The sequence below is a fragment of the Aulonocara sp. 'chitande type north' Nkhata Bay genome, linkage group LG13 (genome assembly GCF_057382095.1).
Source record: "Aulonocara sp. 'chitande type north' Nkhata Bay isolate Kocher_YH1m ecotype deep benthic linkage group LG13, A_spYH_male_GT1.1, whole genome shotgun sequence".
Lineage (NCBI taxonomy): Eukaryota > Metazoa > Chordata > Actinopteri > Cichliformes > Cichlidae > Aulonocara > Aulonocara sp. 'chitande type north' Nkhata Bay.
This window is the reverse complement of record NC_141356.1, coordinates 3,070,062-3,097,290: the sequence shown is the minus strand read 5'-3', so window position 1 is coordinate 3,097,290 and position 27,229 is coordinate 3,070,062. Positions and strand designations below refer to the sequence as shown.

Sequence of the window (27,229 nt, the reverse complement as noted above, 5' to 3'; positions counted from 1 at the left end):
AAGAAAAGATTCATTCCTATATCTGGAGGAAGATTTTTTTTTGATAAATATTAATGTTAGCCCGCGACTTTGTTCCAGTTTTAAATTTTGGCCCACTGTGTATTTGAGTTTGACACCCCTGCCCCAAGGGATGAGAGCAAGATTATATATAAAATAAAAATTATGTTTCTGTCAATTAGACGCAATTACATAATGGGCAATAATGTCGGTAATTTTCAGTAATTTCAACAGTTAAACCTTCCGTAGAGACCGGCAGTTAATCAGTAAAATCATCAACACACTAACGTTTAAACGTCACACCAACGACTGTCAAGAAACTTCAGAATTACGATACTTTTTGTAAGTCTTTGAAAGCAACTGGATGACGTCGACTGTTTGGGATTTAATGGCGGGATGCAGGGGTTGCGATTGATTCTCCTGTCAACATACCTCTTGCTAATTCTACGTTTAACAGCTTTAGCTTGAATTTCTCAGGTTTGGTTCAAGTCAGCGACTAATCAGAAAGTGCCAGTCTGTACGGTCCAACTCAAGCTAGGAAGTAGTCACCCTGCTTTGCGAGCGGAAATTTAGGCGTAAAAGGTCATAGAAAGTTTTATGGAGAAATCACTGGTAAACGATAACCCGTTGCTTGTACCTCTCAACAAGCAGCAGACAGTCTACGATGGATTTATCACTGTTCAGGTAAAATTATGCGTTTGTGTGTTGTTTTTTGTTGGACGTATGTCAGTGTCATATTGAAAAAACGATTAATTTAAAGATTTTTTGCTTTGGATGCAAATACTTGTCTGGAAACCATATATTTAGACATCTAACTGATTTATAGAAACTTCTGGTAAATTCGTCCTGTTTTTTAAGCAGCTTACATTAGTATCGGTAGCAGAACCGTAATTGTATTAGCGCATGAAACGACTTCATAAGCTGGTATATAATCTTGAAAGCAGTTACTTACTACGAGTGTCATGCCGTATTAAAGCGATGAAAAAAAGTTGAAAACGTGGTCTAAAGTAAATTTCTATTATTTATGTGTCTCTTGAAACACCCAAAGAAACGTAATATTATCCAATTCCTTAACGTAGGTTGGTCGGTCACGTGTTCTTCATTAGCGCGTTAGTTGTAGAAGGCATTAACCTCTGTGGTACACTGATCGCAGAGCTAGTAATCTGCTTTAATAATGCTTTGTCTTGTTTCTCCCCCCCCCCCCCCCAGGAAAGAGACTTCAGGATGAGAATAGTACTCCCACCAGATCGACAGCTCAAGGAGGCCAAGTACAAGCATCCCCTTGCATTCTCTGTACAAATGTTTTAAATGTGATACGGGATAAGGTCTAATAAGGGAGTTGTAGTAAAGTGCTGCTATAATGTAGTAGTTAACAGATTTGCTTAGTAAACTAAAAGCTGATTCCAGCCAAAGACTCAAAGAACCTTTGGGGTTGCATCAGGAAGGGCATGCTGGGTAAAACTGTGCCAAACAGAAATACCTTAAAAATATATAATTTTCATGAAAATGACTTATAAAAGCTTCCAAAGAATAAAAAGAAAATAAGATTTATATGAAATGGCTTAACTTTCCCACATGTAGTTATGACCAACATCATCAAGCAAAGGCTCTTTTCAGGCAGAATCAACTTCATTAGAAGGAAGTAACAGTATTTTAGTGTATCTTAATTTGTGAGAGCTAACTTAACAGTATTGTTTAGTAACAACATTAAACTGCATTGTTTGGTTCCTAAGACATATCCTCAGCTTTCTGCTGCTTCCCCTTAAACCAAAACTGAATTTCTGTTGCTGCTATTTTTCCTGATTCGCGTCTGTCCCTGCTCAATTTTACGCCCCACAGGTTATTAATTATAAGACTGTGGTCTGTTTTGTGTATTCCATTCAGTTTTATTGATATAGCGCCAATTTACAACAACAGCCACCTCTGGGCACTTTATATTATAGACCTTACAATAATAAAAAGAAAACACCAAAAATCAGATGTTGACAGCGGGGAGAAAGAACTCCCTTTTAAAAGGAAGAAGCCTCCAACAGTACCAGGCTCAGGGAGGGGGAGCTGATATAGAGAGTATCTTGAACCAAAACATTCTACAGGGTGGGCCATTTATATGGATACACAGTAATAACATGGAATGGTTGGTGATATTAAAGTCCTGTTTGTGGCACATTAGTATATGTGAGGGGGCAAACTCCTCAAGGTGGGTGGTGACCAATGGTGTGCTTGGTTTCAACGTAACTTTATTCTTTCATGAGTTATTTACAAGTTTCTCTTTGTTCACAGCCATTGACATGTCGAAGAGGTTAACACGTGAGGAGCGGATCGAAATTGTGTTGATATCTGGTGAACGCAGTAACCGGGTCATTGCAGCAGATTTCAATCCAACACTGAACCAGTTTCACGAAACTTAACAAGCAGTTTGTTAACTGTAGTATGGGAGATGGGTGGTCTCGTAGGGTGTCTTGCACATTCCCTGAGTTTTTCCAGCAAGATGGTGCACCACCACATTATGGGTGCCAGGTCCGAGCATTCCTAGATGAACAGTTTCCTGGAAAGCAGATTGGTCGTCGTGGGCCAGTTGAATGGCCCCCAAGGTCTCCCGATCTGACCCCCTTAGACTTTTATTTTTGGGGTCATCTGAAGCCAATTGTCTATGGTGTGAAGATACGAGATGTGCAGCACCTGAAACTACGGATGCTGGATGCCTGTGCTGGCATTTCTCCTGCGGTGTTGCTATCAGTGTGTGAAGAGTGGGAGAAGAGGGTTGCATTGACAATCCAACACAATGGGCAGCACATTGAACACATTTTATAAGTGGTCAGAAACGTGTAAATAACTCATGAAAGAATAAAGTTACGTTGAAACTAGAGCTGGGCGATAGAACGATAACGATATGTATCGCGATATAACTTTTACTCGATAGAGAAATTAAGCTATCGCGATAGACCTCGCCGCTCTTGTCCTCTTAAAAAAAAAAAAAAAAAAGGTCAGCCAATCCAAATTAGGTAGCGCAGAGCCGAACCAATCACAGCCGCAGCGTCACGTCGCGTGACTTGTTACGTACAGCACAAGTGCCAAGCCGCACGTGTGTTTGTTTGGGAAGCAGCCAGCGCGTAATGGAGGAAATGAGTGTGCCGACTAGAAAAATCAACCGAGCGTGACCGAAGAGAAAACAGATGATGGTTCCAATGCCGGAGAGATTGTCGAACGGAAGAGCCATAGAAGTTCCGTAGTGTGAAGGTATTTCGGCTATTTCAAGTCTGACAAAAAACAGAGTAGCGTGCACTGTAAATTGTGCCGAAAGCAAGTCTTAAATACAATAAACTGGTGCATGCGTCACACTGTGCGCCACGTTATTGTTTCGGTGAAATGAATTTCTACAATACTGTTACTATTAATTCTACTCTCTGCAGTGTTTAAATGCTTACATATACACACAGTTACTGTCCCTCCACACACACGACTCTGTTCTGCTTCTATGCCGCAGCTTTGTTTACTTTTTCCCACCGAGGCTTCTAGACTTCTGATTGGCCAACATTTCTTGACGGTTAGGAATCTAGCGCCACCTGCTGCTTTGGCATGTTCATAGCAGCGTTTTCCTTCATTTCTGCCTTTATGTGTGGACGGGATTATTTTTTAAAACGAAAACGGAAAATCTCCGTTTTCAAAAATACCCGTGTACGTGTGGACGTAGCCTCAGTCTCTGACTGGAAGCGCTAATTCGTCATTCGGCTTTTGTCAGACTAAAGTAACTGTTAAAACTGTTTGAAAAGCTCAGCTTTACAACAAGGAGAGATTGAGAATTTCCTTTTAGTTCTCAGTTTATTTGATATTGACAAAAGTTAGTCAGTTTTGTCTGTTCTTCTGTAAAACAAACTAAGATTTATTTTTAGAATTAATATTTTGTTTCTAAGTGGAATTGACAATTTAGTCTGTTTCGTTTGTTCTATTTTGAAACTTAAACGCTTTAGCGGCTGCCTTTTGTGTAGTTTGCAATATTTGCCTTTATTTATCTGAAAAAGTCTCATGTTCCTTAAGTACATCTACCCTGTTGAACTTATTATGGGAAATAAATATTTAAATAAAAACAAGCTGCTGATTATTTCACATTTTACTTGTGAGCAACGGCACATTTAAATCTTACAAATATAGTTATTTGGCTTATATCGTGATAGATATCGTTATCGCCTGAAATGAAAAAAACATATCGTGATATGAAAAAATCTCATATCGCCCAGCTCTAGTTGAAACCAAGCACACCATTGTTTTTCTTGTGACATTACCAATAAGTTTGATGTGTCACATGGCCCTCTTCCTATTGAAAAAACAAAAGTTGTATCCAAGATGGCCGACTTCTAAATGGTCACCATGGTCACCACCCATCTTGAGGAGTTTGCCCCTCACATATACTAATGTGCCACAAACAGGACTTTAATATCACCAACCATTCACATTTTATTACGGTGTATCCATATAAATGGCCCACCCTGTACTTTTAACCACAAGTAAGTCTGCAGTGTGAGAGTGAAGTTATCTGTTGACATAATATGATATTATATGGTCTTTAAGATATAACGGAGCGTGATTTTTCTGGACTTTATATGCAAGGAGGAGGATTTTAAATTCAGTGCTGGATTTAACAGGGAACCGATGAAGGTTTAGGGGAAATTGGATCTCTGCCTCATGCACATTTGCTGTATGTATTCGTATGATTGCATCTCACCCTATCCTGAGCATCTTAAGGATTCACTAGATTTCTAAATGTTGTCTATGGTCTTCCTCTTCCTCATACATTTCAACTCCACATGGCATCCTTTGTCCAATCTACATACAGTTACTAGCTTTGTTAAATAAAATGTAACAACAAATACATGCAGAGTTATAAATTTACTGAATTGGTATTTAAGTAAAATAATTCATGACAACAAGATGGAAATTCTTGTTCTGGACACCCTCTCTACTTTTAAGATTAGGCTTAAAACTTTCCTTTTTGATAAAGCATATAGTTAGGGATGGATCGGGTGACTGAATCCTTCCTTAGTTACTCTGCAATAGGTGTAGGCTGCTCTGATCAGTGTTTCTTCTTCACTTACCTGTTTTTCACTTTCTATGTGTTTATACACCCCTATGCAATCACTCGTTAGTTATTATATTTTCTGGTTTATAAAAAACATAAGGCACCACTAAAAAAGCATTTTGACCTTTAATCAAGGTTAAATTATGGCCTGCACTAACAGGAAAATGTATGGATTACTGTTAGGGTAAGGTAACTTGGCCAATCAGCGATACGTGTGTACGCACCATTGAAAGCAGATTTTGAGCCAGAAAAGATGTTCTTGAAACTTGTGCCTGGCCACAGAAGATGTCCTCAGTAACCCATTCACAACTTTGTCCTTACAGGCTGCACTGCTGCTGGCAGCTGAAGCACCTGTTGCGTGGATATGAGCGCATAGTGAAGCAGGTAAATGTGCCGCATGTTGGTATTTAGTGATATGTTGTCTCAGTCTATGAGAGCACGCTGTTTTGTGCTGCGTGCTTTGTATTTGGCTCCTTTGTGTCGCTCCTGCTCCCTCTGTCACCCATCAGGCTCGCCTCACTCACAGGCAGAGAAAAAATATTTTTCACTGTTTAATTAACATCGCCTGGAAAATGTCCCTATTTGTTATGTGGCCCCTCAGGGTTATTTGGATGAGATTGATATTTCACCCCGGGCTGCAAAGTTCATTATTTTCACAGCCTTTAAGCTATCATTAATTATTAAAGCTGGTGGCAGCCCCCATTAATCACAAACACTGTTTGATTTGAATGGCTGGCTAGAGGAAAAAAATAGACACTGTCACTTCATTATCCCTCCATTCAAGGATGTCTTTTCTCTCGTGTTTGACTCCTCACAGAGGCTGCAGCAGTCGGCTGATCTTGTCGGTTTCATTCTGGAGCTGAAGACTGTCTTGGTAAGGAGGAGAATGACATGGCGGCTCGCACGGTCACTTTGACATTGTAGCTTCATGAATAGCAACTAAATGGGAACCTCCAGGCATTATCAATAGCCTTGCTTGAGAGGCATATGCACGTGCATGTGTATTTTGTGCCATAAAAATAAAGAAAACTGTCATCACGGCCCTGATTCAGCTTGCTCTGTAGAAAGATTGCTCCTGAGAGTAAGTTGTGATATGATGTGCATAGTAATCTGGGCTTAAAATAAGAAGAGCTCTGTGTGTGTTGTTGCAGGAAGTGGTGCTGAAGAGCCGCCCCGAGTGCCGCTCCATCCCGCCTCCGCAGTATTACTCTCAGCTCATCTCTGAGATGGAGACCCTCGGGTGGGACAAGTAAGTGGGCCAGTAAGAGTACCAACACATGCTCCGGAACCAGGGCTTTATTGGCGCGTCAGTCATTAAGCTGTGAAATGTGTGTCAGCATGTTTGCCAGCTCTGAACGGCACTTTTACTGGTGGTTTTGTCTGAGTCGCAGCTTAGGTTTGTGTCTGCTGAGTATAGGACACCACAACAACATACAACAGCATTCATCTCAAGGCACTTTATAATGTAAGGTAAAGACCCTTCATTATTGGACAGAAAACCCCAAGAGTCAGACAATCCCCTGTGAGCAGCACTTGGAGACGGAAGTATTTCCTTTCAATAGGCAGAAATCTCTGACAGAGGCAGGCTCTGAAATTATCTGCTTAGGCAACAACACTGATCGTGTTATTACAAAGCAGTCCTCTGGAAATATCCTACAGGCCTGCTTATGGTGCATGCTGCTGTTTGTAGGGGGAAAATACTTTACTTGCCAAGAATGTTGTGACAAACGGATAACCGAGTCACCTTTTTTTAGTGGAATGAAAGATTATCTATACTTACCTGGCCCTACGTGGAAAAAAATAAAACCTAATAACTGATTGCTGTTCTTGGCAACAAAAGTGGCACAATCAGACATTTTTGCTCGTTTCTGACTTAGTCTGAGATGGACCTTCTGTTTGTTTTGTCCTCCTGGATCAGTGCTTTTGAATTTCAGAGCTCAAACTGATGGCTGGACATTCTCCTTCAAGATTTTCTGGTACTGACTAGAATTCATGGTTCCCTCAGTTATGGCAACTCATCCAAGTCCTGAAGCAGCAAAATAGCGCCAGACCATCATACCACCACCACCATGTTTGACTGTTGATATGATGTTCTGTTTTTTACACTAGATATAACATAGCCTTCCAGAAAGTTCAGATTTTGTCTGGTCAGTCCACAGGACATTTCCCCCAAAGTCTTGGGGATCATCAAAATATTGTTTGGCAAATGAGAAACTTTGTGTTCTTTTTAGTCAGCAGTGGTTTTTGCCTTGCTACTCTCCCAAGGATGCCATTTCTGACCTTTCTCTTTCTTATTGTTAAATTATGAACACTGAACTTAACATAGGCAGTGAGGCCTGAAGTTCTTTAGATGTTGTTCTGGGTTCTTTTGTGTTCTTTTGTCTCCTGGATGAGTCGTCAATGCTCTCTTGGAGTAATTTTGGTAGACTGGCCATTGCTGTGAAGGTTCACCGGTGTTCCATGGTTTGGTGGAGGCCCAAATCCTTTAACCCCCTAAGACCCAAACTCTGCCACAGCATGTATTTTTAATTTCTCTTTGATATTTGGGCTGAATTAGCAGTTTTTTTCTTTTTTACCTAATTTTAGTTTCTAAGAAAAAAGAGAGCCATATATGAGGATATTCATTTAAAATTTTGATAGAACAGTAGCAGTATAATGTCCTCGTAAGTGGATATCAGGCCCTTGTAGAGCAAAATTGAGTATTTTGGTCTAAATAACCCAAAATGTGATGTCCACATATGTGGACGCCAGGTCCTAGGAGGTTAAATTGGCTTTGTAACCCTTTCCAGACCAACGGAGGTCAGTGACTTTGTTTCCCCGTTTCTTTAGATCCTGGCATGTGTTTCTTTGTGAGATGTTTTAGCCTGCTTCACTTTATCAGACAGTTTCTATTTAAGCGATTTCTTGATTCAACAGGTCTGGCAGTAATCAGGCCTGGGTGTAGCAAGTGGAAGTGAACTCAGCTTTCCAAAAAGTGTGGTTAATCACTGTTAATTCATCATTTAACAATGGTGGGGAAATTACTTTTTCCACACAGGGCCAGTTAGGTTTGGATAGCTGTTTTTCTTTTCCTGTAATAATCACGTAAAACTGCATTTTGTATTTTTCTTACTTTATCTTTGACTAATATAATTTGTTTGATCTGAAAGATTTAAGTGAAAGAAATGTGCAAAACAACTAAGGAACTAGGAAGATGCAAAATACTTTTTCATTGCACTGCAACTGTTTTCTTACCAAAACATCAGGCCTTTACATGCCACTGTTACCGCTCACCTGTGTATATTCTAATAGTTAGTATGCGTTTCTTCATACTCGCTGAAACAATTATCATTCTTTCTCATGTCTTAAAATTTAGAAGAAACTGACATTTAGTTAGTTGTTACGTCATCATCAGACTAAGTCTAACCAGAACCAGCCAGTTACTATAGTTACACGTTCTTACAAGTTTAAAAAGGCGTACTTTATTAAAGCAATCAAAATGAGTGTAATCCAAATAAGCACTTGCTGTGAAATGCATCCAGCCTTATGGTCAGGCTCAGCTTCTCTCTCTGATCGCCCGCTCTCTGTCTCGCACAGCACAAAGAGGTTTGTGGTTTATGAATTTTATGGTTTATTTATTGGCTATTTTTACTGCACACTGTCCTCCCATGACTTATAGGTTTATTAATTACTTAACAGTTGTTTTCACAAGCAGTCTTAGTCGTAGAAGCACTGCAGTCACACCGCCTCATTTAATGGAACCATTCCTGGACCCACATCTAAAAGTGGTTCAGGACACTGTATGCTTAAGTGTGCCCTGTGAGTTTATGCAGTGGTCCCGCTAGTCTGAGGAGAACTGGATTTTGTAGGTCAGGCTTGCTCAGGCACAGTCATGTTCATACGCTGGGAGTAAACCCTCTGTCACTTTTAACATTTGCAATCAGGATGACCTCCATGAGATTGATCAGATAATGTTATGGAAGTCTGTAGGTGCATGTGGTGATCCTAAAGCTGTGGGTGTGATCATCAAGTTAAAATAGTGCAGATTCAATCCCCACGCAATGTTGAAATTAGCTTTGAGAATATCAAGCCATAATCAAACAAGTTATTTTCTCTTAATGAACAATGTAGTAACATGGTTCCATTCCCCACTTACATGGTCCCAGGATACTGTGGTAGTAATTTGCCTGTGGAATTGCTTGCTGATGGAGCTCCACGTATCAACTCGGTGGCTCTCCTGTTCCTCTGTCAAAGCTTTGATATATGTATTTTTAGTTTTCTGCGTTTTCCCCAGGGGCAGGATTAACTTATTGTGGTGCATATATGAGCAGAAACCCCCACTGCTTTAAAAGGCTGTATAGAGCACCCCCCCTTTCTTCAGCAGCGTAAACTGATTGGAGAGCCTACAACAACACAGTTCTACATTAACAAATGGCTCTTAATGACTTCCTTATTTTTAGTTATTGAGTTATAGTTAAATCCAGGTCACATTTAATAACACTCAGCCCACGTGCGCTGACGGGTCTGGCTAATACCGTTTTCTCCGCTCATCAGGAGAGAACGAGGAGGAGGAGGTGGCGGCGGCGGTTAGGAGAAAGATATCTATTCTCCCCCAGCTCGGATTAAGCCTTGACTACTACACTCATTTTCTACTTTCCTATTAATGACCGGAGCTACAATTATGATATTAGCGAAATGCAAATGGCTCTAATTGAAGACTCTCAGGTTTTAATAGGAGTGTGGGGGGGTGAAGGTATGCTTTATGCTGAAATGGGACCAACATCATTTTCAGTGTCGTGTTACGGTTAGGAGGCATTATACACAGTGGGCCTCAATCTCCAAAGCACTCGAGATTCGCTTAGCGTCTTAATTGGTACGGGCCGTGCTAATAGCCACCAGGGGTTTTCAGCTGTAATTCTGTCTGCTGATTGGGCCAGGTAAGTGAGCAGCTCTGTCTCTCTCCATGTGTCTCCATTTGTGCATTTTGAGAGTGTGGTCATCTTAATTGGCTGGAGATGGCAAACCATGTGTTAATTAATGGAAAATGAGGTCAAGTAGGTCAGCTGCCATCACTCGGAGGCCTCCAAACGTGGCCCTAGAAGCTGCAGGGCTCATTATGGGCACAGCTGGCACTCGATGTTCACAGCCTCTTGGTGGATGTGCAGAGCGCCGTCTCTTCTTATCTCAGTATTATCATGCGGTCACACTGCGTTGCTGCTCTTCTGAGGCCAGATACATCGGCAAGCTTCTGATGGGCTGGAGCTGGGGGGGGCGCACGGTTTCATCTGTTTTTGTTACATTATCAGGCCAGCTAATAAAGTGCATGTAAAATCCTGTTCTGTAAAATTACACAATGTTGTTATCTGGGGTTGCTGTAAGTAATGAGAATGTCCTGAATAGCACAGTTAAAGTGTAAAGCAGGTAGTGGCTTCTATCTTATTAAAGTTGGTGTATTTATTATTAGTATTATTATTATTATTAGTATTTATTTATTTTTGTACGGCTTACATCGTTCTCTATCCATTCTTCATTCTTGTGCATGCCATCGTTTTGCATGTGTGTTTCTGATGCAGCGCACACAAGCATTACATATGTGTTGATCTCACCATTCATGAATCACTTTGTCAACACGCACTCCCATATTAAAAAAAAAAATCAGACACATGCGCACACACTGATGTGCGTGGTGTGCGCTGTCTGGAAGTGTGGAGTTGCAAATGGGATGCTCTCATCAGTCTTCCCAGCAGGACATCTGACTGTCACGCTGTTTCTATCATGGCCAAGTAGGGGCGGCAGCTAGTCCCTGCTATACGGGGTGTGAAACCCCAGAGGAGAGGAGCTGGAAATGTGTTTTAGCAATGCACCAATGATTTTTTTTCTCCCTCCTGATATTCTTTGTCAAGAAACCAAAATTACAAGTTCTTTTTCTTATACAGTATACTGGTCAGATTTGTTCTGTCTAGATCAGGGGTGTGGGCCAAAATTCAAAACTGGAACAAAGTCGCGGGCTAACGTTAATATTTACTGAAATATATTTATTCCTCTAGATATAAGAATGAATCTTTTCTTATGGACTCAAACACGTTTTGCTGGAAAACTGAATATGGAACAAGCAAAGCTTAATACTAAACAATATATATATTAGCTGTATAATACCAGTAGGCCAGCTCTAATAGTAATTTGGTGTGGCTTTGCGGGCCAAATGTAATTAGGCCAAATTTGGCCTGCGGGCCAGAGTTTGACACCTATGGTCTAGATTATCTCTGTACATTCTGCCAGATTTATACAGCAAAAGTCAACTTTAGCAATAATCTTTGATGTTTTTTGAATTTCTGTTTTACAGCTTAAATATCCAATGGCAAATTTGCTGCTGTGCCAGCCTTACTTCTTTCTCATAACTCTTTGCGTGCACCACATCAGAGAAAACATACTTCAGTGGTTTCTCATGAATACTATGTACTTGCATTGCACACTGCTAGAACTTGTGAAGTAGATTTTGAAGTAGAGTGGTTTGCCAACATTCTTGAATAAGCATTAAATTAAAAAACAAACACAAACAGATATTTAGTAGTTAAGTATTTCTTGCTTTAATTTTTTTTTCTCTGTCTTTAAAAATTGTATAGTGTGATATTCCAAAGTTCTTTGGATGTTAGCTGCGTTCAACACAAATGTTGAGGTTCTACCTTTGGGGAGGCCAGACTGATGTTTTTCTATCCAGGTGTGCTTTTGCTGTGTGCTTTGGATTGTGGTCTGCTGCCAAACATGCGCTCTGTAGATTGTATTGCATTGTGGATCAAAATCTGACAGTACTTTTCTGGGTTATTCCATCGGATAATTCCATCAGTTTTGACAACATTCCCAGACCACTGGCTGAAATGTAGTTCCACACCATGACACAGCCTGTTTTAGAGGCTGCAGACACTCACAGTTGTACCTCTTCTGACCTCCTCCCCACAACCTGATAGTGATTTGAACCAGAAATGTCAAATTTGGATTCATAACTCCATACGACCTGTCACCACTCGTTTTCAGTTTAGTTCTTTTGTAATTCGGTACCAGATGTGTCTGTCAGGTCCTGTATCAGGTCGCTGCTGGTAGGTTTATTTTTTGTTTCTTAAGGATATGACTTTCAGATGCTGTTCATCTATTGTTTTAGGACTGCTGCGTAATTAATTTTTATTTTATTTTATCCTTGGATGTACCATTTTTCTTGTACTTGAATGATTCCTAGTTCAGTGGTCAGGTACTTGGCTAAAAATGGGTGAAAAAGCAGCCAAAGACTGGAGGACTCAAGGTGACTTAAAAAAAACATGGCTGGCATTTTGTGAGATATTAAAAAAAAGAAGGCTGACCAAGACTTTTGCACAGTACTGTAGATGTAGATAGTTGTACAGGTAAAATAGTAAAATGTAAAAGATTCATTTTAATTCAAGGTGCCTATAATGGTTGTTAAGTTGAGTTCCATCAAGCCTACGAGACTGAGAGCTGTAGAAAGGGATCGATCGTGGGTTACTCTGATATCAAAAGTAAAAACATTGAGAGGTTTTCCTTTTTCACAGACGGTCATTCTTTTGTTCATGCCTTCTGTAACTCACTGGCACTTGATTTTAATGATTCCACTTGTTATCCATTGAATTGTTCTTTCGGAAACTGGTCACTTTCATCACCTGAATAGGTTTGGTAACTTGTCATTATTGTGTCTTTATTGCTGTGAGCAGCAATCGGTATTTTATGACTGTCCTTTTGGTAAAAGTGCAGGATATGAAATAGTCAGAGTAGTGCCTTTCAATTCAATACTTTGGCTAGATTGTTTCAGCAGGTAGCACCGATTTTTGGTTCACACAAAACCAAAATTGTGGCTTTGTCAGACTAGCTCGATGGTGACATTGGGTGCCTGTATGCATAGATGTTAGTGAGCATATTGCAGTAAAGCACGGACGCCCTACTCCGGCGTTTGATTGAAAGTGAGTGAGCAAGCAGACGCTTTTATGAGTCGGGCCCATCGGACACCGTCTCCCATCATTCCATCACTTCCCTAAGTGTGTGTGTGTGCGCGTGTCATTCCCTGAGCACAATGTTCACATCAGTCCTCTCTAACACACTCCATAAATCCTCAGCTGATATACAGCCATGTCAGCCTCGGCATAGAGCGCCCGTCGTAATGTACTGTAAATCTGGAGGAGGACTGTTCAAATCCTTTGTCTCGGATCAGTCTTTTATCTTTGGGTCTCAGTAGACTGGAGTTGGTCTGGCGAGGGGGAGGAACTGACTCCTTTACAGTGTGCTGGAGCAGCAGAAGGAGCAGTAAATCTGACAGCAGTGTTGGCGAATGCTCCAGCCACATCAGTGTTGTGTCCTTAACCTCAATAGGTTATAATTAGCTCAGGAAGGAGAAGGTCTGATTTACAAGTTGATTCAGGCTGAAAAACATCTCAGCCTAAGGTCATCCAGAGACGCATCGTTTTCTGAGAGCTTCCTCCCACTGCTGTAACTGCTAAAGCCACGCTAATGTTAGCGTCATGTTATTCCTCTGGACAAACTGGTGTTGGCTGAGGTTTGTTTCTGTCAGCTAATGAATTTTTATTAACATTATTCATATAATAACTAAAACATTAATTAACAAATGTTGTCTCTGTCTTAATTACCTGCATATTTTTATTAAATACTAAAGTATATACAAACATTATTAACTTTATTTATGGGATAATTACTATAAATTATTTGTTCAATAAAAATAATGTGTTCGTGCATAAGACTGAGAATGTGCAACGTAATTGTTATGTAATGTATTTTTTGTCTTGTATGTTTCTTTTTAGCTCACTAACCTAATGCTAATATAAAACTACCTTCTTTGCTAACGCTGGTTGATAGGTGGGTCTGGGACTAGCAGGACTCAGCTAAATTTCATTCTTTTTTTTTTTTACTTTATTTTTGGGAACTTTTACAAAGAGAAAATAAAATGACAAAATAATGGAAATGGCCATCAGTTGCATTTTAAGATTCATCCCATGTCAGAAACCATGAATGGATGGATCATATACCTGTGCAAAAGGGGTCACAGTTCATTTTTGCCCACCATCTATTTTGTCTTCCTTGTTTTGTTTTTTTTTTAATACCCAGAAGTTCCTCATAAATCATATCCATAGATGGAATTCTCCAAGAAGCAGGGAGACCCAATATTCTTATCCAGCAGATGCAGTTACCAGGTTCTGTGCTGAAACAAACTGTGTTTCGTTTCTTTTTACTGGCAAAAACCCACCAGACAGACAGGTTTTGCCAAGCTAGTGGCACTTAAAAAATTATTTTCATTCTGTATTTAGTGGTTAATACAAATATATGTGAACATCATTATGGTAAGATGACTAGTCAACTGTTTATTAACAGGGTGAATTGGCAAAATAACTTACAGGATGGCACACTAAGGTATGGGCCAGGACTTTATGTGTGATGTCAGGTTACTGTGGCCACAGTTTGCTGCAGAGGACCACAGATTAGCAGAAAATGATCCATAGTTGTAGGCCATGACTCCAGAGTTGCAGTCTGATGTAATGTCACTGTGTTGGGTGATAAATCTCAAGGTAGAGTTTATGTCTCAATATTGCTCTCTGCAGCTGTGATTAATGACGGATGATGGCTGCTGTCAGGTTACAGTGTTGCGTGTGCCCTTCTCTATGAATAGAGGTTGATTTATGGCGTGTGCTTTGTGCGTGTCCATCTTCAGGCTGCTCTTCATTGACACCGAGTTCCGAATGTTGAGACTGAAAGCGGAGGACTCCGCTGGAAGGCAGCACATCCTCACTGTTAAACTCAAGTCTAAGGTAAGGCGCACTCTCATTGTGCACACTGAGAAACACACAGTTTACCGTAAGGACTGGATCATTTTCCACACTAAAAAAATTATTCATCATCAAATGGAATACTCTACAACTTGATGTTGACCTACAGCCAATCCAAATCCAAACAGGCCAACTTCACCAAATGCATGTGGGGTTGTTCACTTTGCTGATGGCAAATCAGTGATTTACATCTGTGCCCCTAAATCTGGGTCAAACTGGAGAGGGTGTGGAGAGACACGATAACCCGCTGTGACTGAGACGTAGCACAGATAAAATATCTCCACATAACCCCAGCGTGATGGAAAACCTTCTTCTATGCATAGAGAAAATCAGTACACCCACACTCATCTGCATAGCTGCTGTCTCTGCTCTGCTATTGAAAGAGATACACAAAACCTCTGCCCAGTGTAGGTTAACCTAAACGCAGGCTGTGGAAGGCTGTGGCTGTGGAATTTCCATATAAAATGACACTTAATGACATTTCGTCACAGGTACATGTGATGATTCTGGTTGATTGTAAGCTTTACAGTAGTAAGGCTGCATTCTTGATTTTTGATCATGGAAATGTTCTTTTCGTTTCGCTTGTAGCTCCCTGTGATTGACTCTGAGTTTGCTGTGACTGCTCGAGCAGAAAAGCCTCACTATCTGAAAGCATGATTTGTGATATCTTAGTCCCAGACTAATGAACTACTTGCAGAAATGAGACGTGCAGTTCTCCTCTGCTCGTCCAGTAAGATTGATCTTTCTGGTAAAGTTGGTGAGATCTGGTTTTAAAACGCTAAACTTTTAAAAAAACAAGTTGAACTTTGAAAAATAATGAGACAATTTATTTTTGAAATCAGGATAAAGGATAAATTTAAATGTCATCATGCATCGCCAAAGTGGAAATTTAAACGAGCGCTGCATAGGTTGCATCTGTAAATTAATTAAAGTCAGCACAGTGCTGCTCACTAGTGTAGGGTTGGGCAATATGTAAAAATTTTCCAACCAGAAATCGTCAGTCCAACAATCACAGATGGGCGATATATTCGTGGATGCGCAGACTTTTTGATGGGCAGAGCAATGTTATCATGCACGGACTGATTTGCGTGTTTACAACACAGAAGTCCAAACACGGACGATTTCCTCCCCCCCACAAAAAAAGAAGAAGCTGTCAGCGTTAACGCGGCTTAACCGTGGTCATCACAATTAACGTGGTTAAAATTTTTAACGCGCTCAAACCATCTGAAGCGCAGAATGAACAAACTTTGGACAAACTGCCCGAAAAACGTTGACAGAGACGTTTCAAGGATTTTGACTCAGTCTGCACTCCAGATGGGTTAATTGTAAATCGCGTTAACAATTAATCCATGTCAGTATGTCATCAGTTCAGTGATGACGGCACGTTAACGCTGACAGCACTAAAGAATATAAAGTCACCAATTTGGGATTTCTTTGGCTTTAAACCAGATGAAAGAGGTAAACCTAAGGATGCAACCAAAGCGGTGTGCCACTTGTGCACACGCAGATTTTGTTTTTGCTTTACATTACAATTTATAATTCAACAAAAAATATTTCATCCTTTAAAAATAGGTTACATAATGGATACTTGAAGAAGTGAGCTCTGCAGCTTATCTTCCACACATAGAATAAGGGTTGTTTTTGTTCTTTTAATTGTTTAATTTTGAGATTTTGACAGCAGAATTACTTAAAACTTTTCAAGTGAATGTTTTACTTTTTGTAAGTCAGAGTGGGGAAGCATATTCTGGGCATGGTGGGTGGATATCATGGTGAGCTGGTGCTTAGCTAAGCCCAGATGACATCCACCAGGGACAAAGGAGGGTGGTGGTACCCCACTCTGTGCCCACCTGCCTACCTGGCCCTCCTCAACTTTTTGGCACTGTAAAAAAACAGCTCCAAGTCCTCCCTGTGTTCCAGCTGCCTCCGCCAAATCCAGCGCCAGGTCATCCCTCACCAGGCACAGCCAGGGAGGAGGCAGCACTGGCACGGACGCATGGAGGCTTGGAAGGCAGGGGAGTGAGAGAGGATGAGGACAGAGTAGTATGATGCTGAAGGTGAACAGGGGGAAAAAAAAGAGCTGCTCATATATATTGACCAAAATGTATTTTTCAGCTCTTTAAAAAGTTGAGCCAATAAAGTCTTAATAACAAGACTGTTTTAAATAAATACAGGGTGGCTGTTAATGTTAATTATAAGAGGCTATTGACCTATTATAGCAGACTTTTCTAGCATGTTGAGAAATCCCAGTTTAAGCCTAATTGCTAAACTATGATGCCCAACTTCCTGATGCACATTTTTTAATCAGAATTCGGAGATCACTTTGCTTTTTTGTTTTAATGAAGTCTTAATATATGCCGCAGTATTACCCCATCTTCTTAACACACAGCATCCTGCAGAGACTCCCGAATGCTCAGCTGACCTGCCAGTGCCACTAGCTATAAACTGGACAGCACAGGTAAGTGAATATACACAGCTGCGCACAGTGTCTGTCTAAAGAGGTTTTACTTCTGTTCAGTGAATGTCAAATGCTTCTAGGTTGCTATATGTCACACTTTCGACCTTTGTTTCAGAAACATATCATCTAAAAGATTTAACTCACAACAAATATCTGACACATCAAAAAAAAAAAAATCCCAATATTTTAAATGTATGAAGTCAGTGAAAGCTCACTTAAAAAGCAATACCACAAGAATCCATACTGACATCAGATTAAACCTTAAAATGCTAGTTTGAGGGTCAAATATTAAAGTTTGTTTTAAAATAAAAATCCATCTTAAATGAATTCTCAATACATTTCACACATTCTAACATTCTCGTGATTTCAGGCAAGATGAACTAGGATTAAATCTCTGCTAAGGATACACCATAATGCATTAAAAATGTTTGGTTAAACTTCAGGGTGTAATGTTTTTTTTTGTTTTGTTTTTTTTTGTTTTTAATTTCATGCTTTTTATTTAATTTTAGTATAATTTATCCACCCATTCTTACTTTGTGGCAAAAGATCTTGAAGTTTGCAGATTCTAAAATTACTGAAGATTTACATTCACAGTAAAAGATGGTGAAATCCCAGACTACTGCGCACCCACTACTGGATTAGAATAAACGTGCGGATGGCACATACCCAATTTTTTTTCATGTAAAAAATTATTCTAATAAAACCCAGGAACTGTGTAACATCTGTAAATGTGCACAGATAAATTAAGCCAGTCAAACTCAATGTGCAAACACTAAGTAATATGCCCTATTTATTACACCAATGTATAACTAACTGTTAAAAATGAATATAAAAAAACCAACCAAGTGAACTTTCTTTGGATTTTGCTGCCCCCTCATTGTTATGCTTTCTAAAACTCAAGTGCAGTATTATTCGTGCATGCATCCATATAACAGTCACATTTAGTTTTACGATAGTAAGGTTTCGCTGACAGTGGACTGAGCATGCACTTGTAGAAGTAGTGCTGGAACCGTGAACCAGGCTTTAAAGCCTGTAATAAACATCCAGTTACAGTATTTTAAAAACAGTTTTTCACAGGACGCAGTCCTGAGGAAAAACTAAGCACACCTTTACTGCTTTCATAGAAATTAAGAGGGTGAGTAGCAGCCAGGTGTTTCTAATCAATGCTCAATTAATTGATCATCAGCAAGTATTGGCCACCTTTATAGAAACAGAACTTTTGATACATTCGTGATCTTCCCAGGATTTACCTGAAAGTCACATCACGCAGTGGTCAGAGAAATTGTAAAAACAAAACTCGAGATAGACCTCAGACTCTGAGGCCTCATTTAACGTGTTAAAATTAATGACAGTACTGTTAGGAAAAGTCAGAACAAGATTGGCTTGTTGGGAGGGTTGCCAAGAGAACTCTTTTCTAATTCTTTGTAAAATAAATTCTTTGTAAAAAAAAAACAACCCAAAAAACCCAAAACAAATAAACAAAAACCCTAAGCAACATTGCTTAGGGTTGCAAATTTGCATCTGAACAAAGTAGAGACCTCTGAAACAGTGGTCTCTGGACACTGGAAGACATTAAAGAGGAGATGTTTGTTGATAATGCACATATGAGCACAGTTTGTGCTCATATGCTGTTATGTTTTGGTGGTGGTTGAGTAGTTGATGATTTGGGTTCATTTTGCAGCCACTACACCTGAGCACCTTCTCATTTTTGAGTAAATTATGAACTCTATATCTCTAAGGATTTTAGATTCAAATGTGTGACTGACAGCTAAAGTTTGGCTAAGATTCAGTCATGCCACAGGGAAATGATCCCAAACACAGCAGTACATCTACAACAGAATGGCTGAAGAAGAAAAGTATCAAGCTGTTGCAATGATTTTGCAATGGTCAGACTTACACTCAACTTATCTTAAAGAGTCATGCATTCATATCCACAAACCTCCATGAACTGAAGAAATGCGGTAAGCATAAGTAGGACAAAATTCTTTTACAGCAATGTGAGAGGTTGATAAAGTCATACAGAAAATGTTAATGCTGCTTTACCCTGTCGAGGATACTTGGGTGCATGGGAGTTTGTCCAAGCAGTCTACATGTGTTTGGTGTACAACCATTGCAAGAGCTTGGGCCACATAACCACAATAAGTTGGACTCGTTCCCGGTGGGTGTTAGACTCCACCAGGGCTCCCCTTTGGCACCGATTCTGTTGATAATTTTTATGGAAGCGAAGCTCTTGATTTACCGGTTGATGTATGTGGAAATGAGCTTTCTCCAAAGGGTGGCAGACCTCTCCCTTAGAGATGGGGTGAGGAAGTTGGGCCATCCGAGAGGGGCTCAGGATAGACATCGAAAGGAGCCAGTTGAGGTGGTTCCGGCATGTAACAAGGATGCCCCCTGGGCGCGGTATTCTGGGCATTTCACACTGGGAGAAGGGCCCTGGAGCAAACCCAGGACACGTGTGAGAGATTATATCTCTCGGCTGGCCTGGGAATGCCTTGGTGCCCCCCTGGATAAACTGGAGGAGGTGGCCGTTGAGAAGGAGGTTTGGGCTTCTGTTCTTAGGCTGCTGTCCCCACGACCCGCCCCAGAAAAAATCGATGGATTGATGAATCGATATTGGTATTAAATTGGTTCTATAAGCTATTGAATTATGTGGTCTACTTAGTTTTTTACAAGGATTCATAGAGTCCTGTGAATAACTTATGTGACTGTGTAATGTCACAAGAATCGGGCTTTTACATGGCGTGTGTGTGTGTGTGTGTGTGTGTGTGTGTGTGTGTGTGTGTGTCAGTGTTTTTGTAATTGATATTTTAGAAATTCTTTATTGTTGTCAGAGTTTTGTACTGTAATGTATTGAGGCTCTCGGAGACTCAAACTCTGATTAAGGACTACACTGATCCACTTGACTCATCTTCGGCTGCATATTGCATAATTTGACAAAACACATCTCCACCTGCTCTATTAAGACATTTTCTTTCAGCCCCTCAAATTTAGTCCACTATAATTGGCATAAAAGTGCTTTGATGTAAAACCAGCTGTGGACTCTTTGTATTTCTTTGGCTCCTCATTATTGTTGTTTGCCGTCTTTCTTCTTTCACTCTGGTGCTGCTTTTTATCTCCGTCACTGCCTCGGAGTCGGATGTTGCTCATTCTCTCCCTCTCTCTCTCTCTCTCTCTCTCACACACACACACACACACACACACACACACACACGCACGCACGTTTTGATTTATTTATTTATTTTTACGCAAACAGTCACTTAATCCATCGTTAAAAAAAATACAGTGGCACTCTGTATCTCGACATTGCACGTCCTTTGTGCCAATTTGATGTGCACTTTTGTAAAGACCAGTTTGACTTTTAGACCTCAGGAGTGAGGATGTTTGGAGAGTGACAAAAAAGGAGCTGTGAAATGCGTTATGTCAATCAGAGAGAGGAAACACCAGCGACAGAGAATGTGAGGAGAGAGATGCTAATGCATGGGCGTGTGTGTGTGTGTGTCTGTGTTGGCGAGCTGATACATGGCAGGCGTACAGTGAGGACCAGCTTAGAACAGCGCTACCGTATGGAGCCTGTCTGCCTGCTGGGCCGTTGATGGATCTCTCCCACACTGCAACATGAAGTGTGTGTATATGCTTGTGTATGTGCGCTTGCATCTGTGGCAAGTGTGTTTTTGTCTGATGTGTGAAGGGTGTGTGTGGTGGGGGGAAGGGCTTGTCTGTCGGCAGTCCTGACATGTTCATTTGAATGAGTAATTATTGCCTGCTCTGTTGCAGGGCCAAGACGTGCCACTCTGTGCATTTGTGTGGAACCTTGGTGTGTATGCAGTTTTTGTGTGCTTGAAGGCTATACAATGGTTTGTGTGTGTGTGTGTTTTTTCTTTTGTTTTTTTTTCTTTTTCTAACGACCAAAAAGTACAAGCATGAGAGATGATGGAAGTTCTGTGTGTGACTGGCTAAGCAGTGGACCCAAAAAGCCCCTCCTGAATACACATCCTTGCATGAAAATACAAACTTGCTGTTAAATGTTGGTGATTGCCTTTTGTATAATAAATTGAAAAGTTGCAGTCCTAGTTGGTTCAGACCATGTACTCTATAGGCACCTTGGCATTACCCATTAGTTCTGAACTAATTTTCATATATCTCTATATCTCTAATACTTACAATGACTAAAATTTAGTAAACTGACTCATTGTTTATTCACTATGACCTGGAAGAAGTGACCCAATGAATAAACTTATCACTAAAGTGTTTACAGAGGTCAAGTTCAACCTCGTCGCTTCTATGGGACAGAAGTCTTTTTGAAACCACAGGTATGTAGGTTTATTACTTGCATACCTAACCTACATCCTTTTTTAAATATATGTATATTGTCTGTGTGTTTTGGCTGCTGCCATGTTGGCTCTTTGGAGCCAGAAGTAACTGTATTTGGTCAGATTTGTGGATTGCTAAGTTATCACGTAATGACAGCAGGTATGTACGGTTATGTTCAGTGACTCAAATTACCAACGGGAGAGCTGTCTGCTATAGCCTGTCTGCTTATATCCGTAAAAGCAGTACTACCTTACCTATACAAAGCACAGCCTTGGGAAAAGGAGGTAAAATAGTTGACAAAGTTATTGGGGTGATGTGGATACTGTACTGGATACGTCTATATTCTTATACTCACCTTTGGTCACAAGCTTAGTGATAGGGTGAGGACTTCATTGTAGATCATAGGTGTCAAACTGTGGCCCATTACATTTGGTCCGCGAAGCCATACCAAATTACTGTTAGAGCTGGCCTACTGGTATTATATGTGTGTGTGTGTGTGTGTGTGTGTGTGTATATATATATATATATACACACACACACACACACACACACACACACACACACACACACACACACACACACACACACACACACACACACGAGATTAACCTGAAAGCACTAGTGGGAACACAACGAATATGACTGCACATTTACGCCGACATCATCCTAGTGCAAAGACAAGTGGAAGCAGAAAAAAAACAACAAGCATGCTACTAACTTTAGCCGAGTCATTTAGACCGCTGTTAGCACATGATTCTCCTTATATGTTTAATATGCTGCTGAGAATATAGCCCAGAAGAAGCGGATAGTATAGCTTTTATTTTGGAAAGAGACATTTCTCTGTAATAAACTCTGTTTTCCAGAGATGAGTGATTCCTCAATCAGATACAGGGATCGCAATATCGCTAGCCCGACGTCCCGGGGCTAGCGATTTTTTCAGTCGGGCTACCAAAATCTGTCTCTGCCCTGCCCGTCGGGCTATTGTAGGAAGGAAAAATATATGTCAATGCTTTTGCATTCTTTCAGAAATGTAGCTGGGTAATTATGTCATTGGCATCGGTGAGCCACTGTCAATATGTGACATATTGAAATCGCGTTTGAATTTGCGCTTGTTTTTTTGCTTTCACTTTGCAATCGCGCGAACTGTTTATAGAGAGCGACAGCACTGATCTGTGAGTGATGATAATTTGTGCACCAATTCCTCTGACATCGTCTTATTAATTGTTAGCTTACTACGCAAACATGACAAGTGAAATCTCCCGCAGCTTAAACATGTGAGAGGTTGATCGCGCAGAGAATCGCTGAGCTTATGTGAGTCCGTGTGTAAAAGCAGCAGGATTTATATTTGACTACGATGACCTGGATGACTGAGAACCTTCACAGACAGATATATATTTTAGTTCTGCTGAGCCAAATAAGACAGGTCAGGGTGAAGAAGTGACAGCCAAAGAAAAGCTTACCACAAAACGGAGAAGTTATGACAAATCAGACTATAAGGCAAAAAGAAAGTGCAGCTTTATGGTTTCATGGACAAAATAATTTCTGTGGCTGCAATATGACGAGCTAAATAACCAGGGCTGCACATAAGTGGTCCGCAGGTGCGCATTCGCTGTCAAAATAAAAAACACGCACAAGGGTTAGGGTTCAATTTAAAAACTGTACTTTTGAGTTAAAATATATATTTATAATTTTAATAAATGACAAATTAAAAAGGCATGAACATTTTTTTGTATCGAAAAAATATCGAACCGTGACACCAAAGTATCGAACCGAACCGAACCGTGATATATAGAGATATATATAGAGATATAGATATATAGATATATATATATATATATATATATATATATATATATATATATATATATATATATATATATATAGATATAGATATAGATATATATAGATATAGATATATAGATATATATAGATATATAGATATATATAGATATAGATATATAGATATATATATAGATATATAGATATATAGATATATCTATTAGGGGTGCAACGATACTCGTATCGATATTGAACCGTTCGATACAATGCTTTCTGTTCGGTACGCATATGTATCGAACAATACAACATTTTTAATTTATTTTATCAACTTTTCTTCTGACGATGCTCAGTGGCTCCCCCACTCTCATTCAGATCTGGACTTTGGAACTATTTTGGTCTTCATGTGACGTATGACCCTGAAGGTAAGCGCATGGACAAAAGTAAAACAGTATGTCGGATGTGCCACGTAATGCTCAATTTGTGGGAACTAGTGCGTTAGCGCAGTTAGCTTGTTAACATGTTGACGCCATCCAGCCCCAAGCATGGGGCGATCCGCGGTAACTCGTTAACGGAGATTTGCTGCGTTATGGCATTAATGTCATTTTAACGAGATTAGCGCTGACAGCACTACTGGGAACACAACGAGTATCACTGCACATTTACACCGACATCATCCTAGTGCAAAGACTAGTGGAAGCAGACAAAAAAAAACAAGCACATGAGTCTCCTTATGGGGACCTGATCTGTTTAATATGTTGTGGAATATAGCCCAGAAGAAGCGTATAGTATAGCTTTTATTTTGGAAAGAGCCATTTCTCTGTAATAAACTCTCTTTTCCAAAGATGAGTGATTTCTCCATCAGATTTATTTTATTTTTTTTATTTTGTTGTTTCAGCAACATTACATTTAAAAACTGTACTTTTGAGTTAATATATATATTTATAATTTTAATAAATGACAAATTGAAAAGGCATGAACATTTTTTTTGTATCGAAAAAATATCGAACCGTGACACCAAAGTATCGAACTGAACCGAACGGTGAATTTTGTGTATTGTTGCACCCCTAAAATATAAAATACCCCTAAAAAAAATCTTTTTTATTTTTTTTATTTTGAATTTTGGCCCACTGTGTATTTGAGTTTGACACCCCTGTTCTAGATGGACAGTCAATCTTACTTGCTTGCCTCGTCTGTGAGTGGTCATACTCCTTTTGTTTATCTATGAAGTTGTAAAATCTGAAGATCACATGTAAATAACATTACATATAATGAGCGATTTAAAATAATAATAATTTGTCCATTGTTCCATAGAAGAAAATGTTCATGCTGGCAACATGCTCACATCCATTCTCAGTAAAATGTCACGTTGACGGCATCCTTTTGCAATTCTATAAAATTACAGAGTGAAAGAAATTACAATAGTGAACAAATAAAAGAAATTGTAAAAAGGGGGTTAAAGACAGTAAAATTTAACAGCATCCAAGTAAAGAGAAGTGAATAATTTCAACCTGGCTGCTTTTAGGAGTCAAATTGAGGTCAGTCATAAATAGATAAAGAGGACTGATTGAGATGGCCAAAGAGCAAATCTCAGCTCAGACTCACTCTCTTTTATACTTTCCTACAGTTTGCCACTCTTACGTGTGTTCTCTTCTCAGATGCAGCAGGAATTCAATTACCAGCTCTTCTTCCTTTTTTTTTTCTTTCTTTTTTTTCTCCTTCTGAACTGGGTCTAGCGCAGTTATCCTGAGCTGTAACCGTAATCATACCACTGGCATTAATTGGGCTGTAATTGCTGAGGCTCTCGGCACCTGGACGATGCTTAATTGTGTGCACTGTGCTGGCACAATGACCCATAATTTTTGGTTCATTTTTTCCTCTAATTTTTTCCTTCTCATTCCATCTGTATTGCTCTCCCACACCTCTATCAGCCTCCCTTTCTCTTCTGTGTGTGTGTAACCATGTGTGTGCACCTCAAGTTTATACAGTCTTCACTCACTGTCCATTTGCTGTCTACACTTTGAGTTCACTTTAATTTTCAAATGAAACATGGCAGCAAATGTCTTCTGTGCATTTGCTTTGGCATTAAAAACATTATATGTAATTATTAACCTTTTGAAATGGCATATTAAAAACCTGCCCTGTGTCACTGACTTTGAAAACCAAACAATTTGTCCAATAAGAACTCTGTGTTAACTGTTTACAGGTACCTGCTTACAGATATAACCAGAATACTTAAACTGGTTATATCTTAACTGAATATTGTAAAATTGTTGGAACTGCCTAGGAGATTTTAAATGTTTTTTTCTGAGATTGATTTAAGCTCGGTCCCACTCATTTTTATTTTGAACATGTATTAGAAATGGCAGCTAGTTCCTATTTACCCCCACTAATATATCTCAAGCTCACTAATAAATCATTATAATCTTACAGATATGATAAAGATAGAAAAAAAACTAGGACAGGAATGATGCACGAGCCGTGCTCCAGCCATGTGAAAAACTCCACTCCACCATTAGCTTGTAGAGCCACTTTAGCAGCAATAACCTAAAGAAATCATTTTCTAAGGCAGAGTCAGTGTCTCACATCATTGTTGAGGAATGTTGACCTGCTCCTCTTCATAGCATTGCTTCAGCTCATTGAGGTTTGCAGACATTCATTTATACACAGATCTCTTAAGGTCCCACCACGACATCTCTGGACTTTGACTGGGCCGTTGCAACATCGTGATTCTTTTCTTTTCTTTTCTCTTCAGCCATTCTGTTGTAAATGTGCTGCTGTGCTTGGGATCATTGTCTTGTTTCTTGACACGAGCTTTAGCGGCCTGACAGATGGCCTCACATTTGACTCTAGAATACTTATCTAGAATACCCAAATCATCCCCCTCCTGCCTGTGCTTGCGTGCTGTGTTAGGTTTTTGCCAAACATGGGGCTCTGCATTACAGTCACACATCTCCACCTTGGTCTCAGATGGGCTCACATTTGACTCTACGTCTCTGCGATAGATGAATGTCCAAATGCTGTTTTTCAGGGTTTTGTTTTTTTTAATTACTCAGCATTTGTAATTATGCTGGGATGACCTGGATGCTTCAGACCTGCAAACTGTCAAAAACCTCTGCTTCTACAGTGCTCATACTTCCTAAGTGCATTTGATTATCAGCACCTGGTTGCTAATAATCAAATGTAAGCAGTAAGGAGTGCTCATAGTTAGCAGGTCAGACTGGGACCTGTGATAATAGAAGCTAGTTGTATCAAACTAACTGCTCTTACAGCAGTATAATTCTTCTGGTCTGGTTTATTAGAGCACTCTGGAGCAGCTCCACAGCCAGTTCCTGCTGGTTTTGGAGTCCCTGTCAGAGTTCTGGGATGTTCTGGATGAGATTGATAGCAAGACCTGGATTCTGGAACCGGAAAAACCATGTCACTCAGACACCACGAGGCGGATCGCCATTGGTACTGCTCCACACATCAGCAGATCTTGATGCCGCTTCACAGACCATAATACAACCAAATATTACAACCACCTAACTACCCACTGGTCTTTATAAGTGGATCTGTGTGTATGTGTGCAGGAAACAACGTCTCCATCAAAGTAGAGGTGGATCCCCGACACCCAAAGATGCTGCCAGAATGCTGCCTGCTAGGAGCAGAGCATGGTGGGTATGACCTGGGAGTCAAAGTGTGTTTGCAGGCAGCGCAAGAGCTCATCTGCAGTATTATAACCCCAAAACTAACTGACAATGATACAGCATGGGAAATACACAGTTATCAGGTGACATGCATGTGACAGTCACTAAGACG

General features: G+C 40.0%; 1 protein-coding gene across 2 annotated transcripts in view; it reads left to right on the top strand.

The window, feature by feature from the left end:
* The first annotated feature begins 284 nt into the window (after nucleotides 1-284).
* fancl (FA complementation group L) overlaps nucleotides 285-27,229 on the top strand; it is a 34,842-nt gene continuing 7,897 nt past the window's right edge. The window contains exons 1-9 of one of the 2 annotated variants that reach the window (XM_086258288.1): nucleotides 285-681; nucleotides 1,207-1,265; nucleotides 5,395-5,455; nucleotides 5,889-5,945; nucleotides 6,223-6,320; nucleotides 14,772-14,868; nucleotides 17,273-17,341; nucleotides 26,731-26,881; nucleotides 27,001-27,084. In XM_086258288.1, the coding sequence (XP_086114414.1) occupies nucleotides 595-681; nucleotides 1,207-1,265; nucleotides 5,395-5,455; nucleotides 5,889-5,945; nucleotides 6,223-6,320; nucleotides 14,772-14,868; nucleotides 17,273-17,341; nucleotides 26,731-26,881; nucleotides 27,001-27,084 (763 nt within the window). In that variant the 5' untranslated portion in view covers nucleotides 285-594. The remainder of the gene's footprint in view (nucleotides 682-1,206; nucleotides 1,266-5,394; nucleotides 5,456-5,888; nucleotides 5,946-6,222; nucleotides 6,321-14,771; nucleotides 14,869-17,272; nucleotides 17,342-26,730; nucleotides 26,882-27,000; nucleotides 27,085-27,229) is intronic. The other variant, XM_086258289.1, reaches the window with a different exon arrangement.